Genomic DNA, 6,000 nt, shown 5'->3' with positions numbered 1-6,000 from the left:
ATAAGGTGCAAGTAGTAGTTAAATGAAAAATCTGTAGAATATGCTATTTTTATTTGATTGTTAGAAAAACTGATAGATTACTTTACTTGAGTGCTAAAATAATCATTAGTTGCTGCTCTAATGAATGTTGAAAACAAAACCTGTGGGAACAAGTTTGAATTTATGCAGGTTGCCTGAAGAATATTTGCTGTAAATTATAGTTAAACTAATGCTTATTTTTAATAAATCATTTTTTGAAAAATACATTATTAAAACTAAAAAAAAAACCATGATGATGATAAATATGAGACTGGCACCACATGACTGTGCAATGATCAACTCCAGTCTCTTTACTTTAGGAGAATAAACGAAGGTAGGGGGGGGGGGAAGAAAAAAAAGAAGTGAGCGATTCTGTGAAGGCGCTACTTTCTGGTTTCGTCACTTACAAAATCCTGCTGGATATCTGTGAAGTCTTTGCCGTATTTCTCCAGCGCTTCCTCGAACAGGTTGGCCTCGGAGGCGCTCCACTCCTCCATCTCGTCCCTGCAGAGGACGGGTCCGCCCTGAGGCACCAGCGCCGCGATGGCCCGGGTCATGTCGTAGCCGTTGGTGTGGAGCGTGTCCATGGCGTGGAACTGGAAAAAAAACCGCCGCGCAGAGTTAAAGCGCCAAGCTATCGCTGACAGAACAGCTGCACAGACAAGGTTGCGCGCTTTTAAGCGGCGGCATGACGTCGAGCCAACTCCGAACCCGCGGCCGCGTTCTCTCACCAGCGTGATGTCCCTGGAGGCGGCGGCGGCGCTCATGTGGAGGCTCGGCTGCCGGACGGAACTGCTGCAGTCCAACGCTCTGGCGAACGTACCGACCGACCTGCGGGACGAAGACGGCTTTCAACAAGACACACAACCGCGCTGCCACTGGCGATTGTTGTAGCTACTGGGCTACAACAATTTTATTCGATAAAAAAAAAAAAATGGGCACATTCAGATTTTTCATTTAACTACTTAAGCCTTTATTGTGCAATATTAGAAATACATTAAAATGTGTAAATAAACAATTCTTTTTTTAAATGATAATAAAAAAAACTAAATTTTATTACCTGAAATGCAATGATATAGTTTTTTTTTAATGAAATTGACCCAGGTGAAGCTAAAACTATGCCTCTTGAGGAGTTTTAGGTAAATTATTTACAGACAAATGGGTTTTCTTCTTAACTCCAAAATTTTGGCTTAATTACTTATAATATGTTGGGGTTTTTTCCAGTAAATTACATGTTTCATAATCTCAGATTAACAATTAATCAATTATTAAGTTAGTTGATTATTTCAACAAACAATTATTTACAAATAATGTGATTAATAGTTCCAGCCCCAATACTAAACATGGAAACATTCTGACTATTAAAGGGCTCCTAAACATCTACTTTTGTGAAAAAATTAAAAAAATTTGATTCCCTTTAGGTCAGTTTTGGCTCCAGAATGTCCAATGTTTGTAATAAGTCATATGGATAGTTAGAAGGAATGTTTCTTTATTGCGTTAATGCAGGATTTTATTCTAGAAAGACAGTGGCACCGCCTCCAGAAGTATGACGGGTCTTTTCTGCCAGCGACCGTCAGACTGCACAACAAGCACGGCTCCCCACAGATTGTGCAACAATGCAATATCACAAGTACAACACCTCCCAATGCGGAACCACATTTAAGGGACAATATCTGATGAGACTGCTGGCTTCATGCTATGTACAGACGGTCTTTTCTAAGAGAAATTTTTCATTTTGGAGTTTTTCTCTGAGGTTATTCTTATTGCCATTTCTCTTTATGTGTTTTTTTTTGTTCTTTTTGGTGTATTTCTTTTATCCAATTTGTTTCTTGATGATGCTAATTTCCGCACACAAACAGATAAAAGAGGAGAGGTGTTACACATTTCCACAAAGATGAAAGCAGTCTCGAAACAATGCGTACATTATTAATAACATTTGGATAAGTGAAAATATTTATTTCACTTAAGTAAAGATGTTACTCATTCAGTTTTAACACTATTGCACTTTGAAATTTATTTTAAAATATTTTTGTTCTACTGTTCTAGGTTTATTATCTATTATTTTTTTTATGTCAAAACATCAAATTTTGTCCTATTTATTTAATTTTATTCACTCTAGTGGTTGTTTTGCACGTCTGTTTTGAAAGTATGAGAAGCACTTTGTGTTATTTTTGTTTCTATCAAAATAAAAGCTTAGTAATGGCGCTATTCATGCAGCATATCAACATTACTCGTAGCACTAAAACTCAGTTTAACACTTTACGATGCTCATTTTGTAAACTTTGTTCCCATTCAGTATAAAATTAGGATATGTTTACAAAATCTTAATTCTGTAGTAGCTCTTCTAACCTCAACTTTTCATATTGTAATACACATAATTTCTGATGGAATCAAAACATTTAATCCATTTTTGGTTTTCACATTAATTCAAACCTGAGAAATTTTGAAAACAAACTGCTTTCATATTTCAACACAGAACTGGAACCTGGAGACATTGCATGATTGTTCACAATAAAACTGAAATCCAAAACCTGGAATGCTTTTGTAACTTTACAGAAGATGGACACCATTTTTAAAACATCTGCCCAGCGTTAGCATAATTATGTTCCTTACTAATCAGTTGTCTTGTACTGTTTTGTTTTTTAGCATCATTGTTCACTTACCGAGCCACGACTAAAAACTGGTCGATCTGTTTCTCTGTTAGTGAGCTGTTGGGATCCCAGATCTTCTCTTCTAGCTTTGCCAGGTCTCTGCCGTCCTTTTCGTCTGTATTTACCAACACACACAGTAAACTTAATTTGATTTAAAGAAAAGAAAACAAAACAAAAAAAAAAAACTGATCTAGCCGTTAAAGTTTTTATTGAATCCAACTGGTTTGCAGCTTCTGTTTTTCCTACTTGCTAAGAATAAAAGGTTTTTTGGCAAAACATGTAATGTGTCCACAAAGATTTACATTTTCTTAAAGTATTGAAACAAAAATATTTTACTATGGAACGTTGTAATTTTGGAATAAACTTAAGGCTGTGTTTATGATTCATTTTCTGTGAAAGTACAAGTTATGGAAGCTTTTCTTGGCGGATGCAGTTTTTGACCAAACTTTTTTTTTTTTGGTCTAAACAAGGAGAGTAAATCTGCTGCAGGTTTTTAAATTGAAGTAGGTTAGAAATCTGAAAGATTGTAATTAAACAATTACATAAGCAAATCACACATCTGCACACGTGTTAGAGGCGAGTTTATAGAGTGAAAATAGTAAAAATATTTAATTTTGATGCAATTAATGAATTAGGATGAAAAATAAGCTAAATTTCCAGTAATTGATCAGCCAATCACTGATTGGAGCTGATCATTGGATGATTTATTATGTCCTTTTTCTTTCCTAGCTGTTCTTCATAGTTTAACAGCCTTACTGGTTGGATCTGCTGTCTAATGTTTGGTCTTTAAATGTTTGCAGCTTTAGCTGTTGGAAACGTCCTACAAAAATACATTTGATCTCGATCTTGTTTGCTGCATCTCTGATTTTTAACCGTTCGACAAAAACAAAGTAATTGTGAATTTGATGTATAGTTTTCTATGGATTTTTTTTTTTTTTTACACATTAAAATCTGAAGAGTGTGGCATGCATTTGTATGTAGTCTCCTTTATGTGTATTCTTTGTGATGGGCTATGTCATAACAGATCGAATGCATTCTGTTGTGACGAAGTGTGAAAAAGTTAAAGAGGTGAACAAACTTTTGCTGGCTGAAAAACTATCGGACAGCGCTGGGACGTCAGTGTTCAGGATCAGGTATGAAAGCAGTTATTTATTGGACTACCGTGCCGTTCGGACGCACCACATCAATATTCAGTGGTTAAAAAAATAAAAAAAATATTCCCTGAAGAAAAGAAAAACCTTCTTCTCTTAGAATCCAATGTTTAAATAAACAGGCCGGATTAAACTACCTTCATTCAGGAGGTCGGTGATGTCGGCCTGGAATTTATTCCCGATGCGGATCTCCCCTTTATCCGCCAGCAGGGTCTTCTGCTGAGGGTCGTACACCAGCGAGTAGAAGAAGGCATCCTGGGAATTACAGGCGGGAGGAAAGTTCAGAGCAGAAGACGGGCAACCGGGCCTGAGAGTGTGTTATCTGACTGTGTGCGCGCGTGTGTGTGTGTGTGTGCGCGCGGTTTCCTCGCTGCTAGTCTCTCGTCTCCTCATTACTGTGTGTGAACAGAACATTCTGGGTCAACATGCTGAATAATTCATCTAGAAACAGGAATCTTTAAACTCGTAAGACTCAGACCCACACAACCTCACACAAGCCCGCAAAATCTAACACACCTAATCACATATTTAAATCCCATGATGCCGCTGGGCATCTGCACCTGGGGCTGGATGCGTACCGCAGCTTCACGGCCAGATGCACAACAGCCCGTTCCTCAGAGGTACGAGGCTGTGTGTATAGATCTCATAGAAATTTCAGTCCTTCTATCATTTTTTTTCCCCTCACGTGTGCAAGGATGCAATAAACATGAGCTAGTTATGGCAACATATTTCTGCTCTGTGCGGTAGAAACGTTTTTTTTTTTTTTTTTTTTTTAATGTTAGGTGTTTAAAGCAACAGGAAACCTTCACTGCCAACGCAGCAGCCGCAGGAAGATGCAAGTTTTTAATAAAAAAATAAAAATAAAATAAAAACTTGCTGGGAAGAAAGCAATGCATTTATCTGAATGGAATGACATTGATTGGGTTTATTGTTGGAAAGTTGTTCGAAAATTATGAAATGTTACAGCGGCGGTTAGAGCTGAGGTGATGAAGAGATTCTAAAACTGTAAAAAGTTTTCTTCTTCAAATAAACAAAAATAAAGAAAGCTGAAACGGAAAGCTACTTCCAGGAACCATTACGTATGGCTGTATGGCTGCATGGCTGCAGGCGATTAAAAACTGAAATCAACCACAATCAAAGAGTGAAAAATAAGACAAAAAACAAGCTCTGGTGCAAAGCAGGTTTTAAAAATCTTCATGCGCGGTGCATTCTGCTCACGCGTTCCTCATTCGCACGTTTCTCTGCAAGAATGCCTGCACGCTCTCTGCGCATGGACGCACACATACGTACCTCTCTGTCCAGGTAGGACTTCAGGGCTTCGGTTTCATTCAGCAGCGTCACGCAGCACTTCCCTCTGGAGCCGGGCGAGAGCGGGGAAAAAAATAAATAAATCAAAGCAGCGAGACGCATGAGATGAAAGAGAAATTGGAGGAAAGGCCAGAAGAAACATTTTCAGTGTCTTGCAAAAAGCGTCTGTGTCCCTAAAAAGTAGCATTGAGTCACATTAAAACCCCAGAGTTCAACGCGTCTCATTTCTAGTAACACAAAGTAATGCATAATTGTGAAGAGGAAAGGAGAAAATGCGACGTTTCGAATTGTGTTTATCTGCGTTCAGCTATTTTTATTCCGTTACATCTAAACAAAAACCAGGATAATTGAAACTTGTTTAAAGTGAGGCTAAAAATAAAAAATAAAAGTGCACATTTATAACTTTGTTCCAAATCAGATGAATCACGGCGCAGAGGTCGGTCAGCGATAGTGTCCGCTTGGCTTCGCTAATTGCTACTTTCTATGTTTAGATGATTTCACAGGAAATTATTAACACCTTTATATCTCATTTGGGAGAGTGACAAACTCAGACAACCTGTGAAAAAGTCTGCACACCCGTGTTAATCAGGAAGTCTTAATCAGGCTTGGATTTAACCTTTCAGGACTTTTCTTTAACCCTTAACCGTCCAGCTTCGACGCAGGAATGTCGAGTTATAACGTGGTGATGAATGGAGCTTACTGATGAGTAACGGTCAGGATTAGTCTAGAAACTGGCTTCTGTCAGCATTTAGTGCTCGGTTTGCCCATCAGAGCTTCACTTGGTGCCAGATTTTTTTTAATAAAGCACGGCACCCTTGAGCCCTCAGGCGTCTTTATTAACATTTTTGTCTTTTTCAACACTTTTTTCCCCT

General features: G+C 38.1%; 1 protein-coding gene across 2 annotated transcripts in view; it reads right to left on the bottom strand.

The window, feature by feature from the left end:
* mta1 (metastasis associated 1) overlaps positions 1–6,000 on the bottom strand; it is a 44,569-nt gene that overhangs the window by 10,330 nt on the left and 28,239 nt on the right. For both annotated transcript variants that reach the window (XM_008399153.2, XM_008399152.2), the window contains exons 5-9: positions 5,111–5,174; positions 3,958–4,075; positions 2,682–2,784; positions 750–849; positions 426–614 (exon numbers count right to left, since the gene is read on the bottom strand). In XM_008399153.2, coding sequence (XP_008397375.1) covers positions 426–614; positions 750–849; positions 2,682–2,784; positions 3,958–4,075; positions 5,111–5,174 — 574 coding nt within the window. The remainder of the gene's footprint in view (positions 1–425; positions 615–749; positions 850–2,681; positions 2,785–3,957; positions 4,076–5,110; positions 5,175–6,000) is intronic.

This window comes from Poecilia reticulata, linkage group LG22 (assembly GCF_000633615.1).
Source record: "Poecilia reticulata strain Guanapo linkage group LG22, Guppy_female_1.0+MT, whole genome shotgun sequence".
Classification (NCBI taxonomy): Eukaryota; Metazoa; Chordata; class Actinopteri; order Cyprinodontiformes; family Poeciliidae; genus Poecilia; species Poecilia reticulata.
This window is presented reverse-complemented; position numbering and strand designations above follow the sequence as displayed.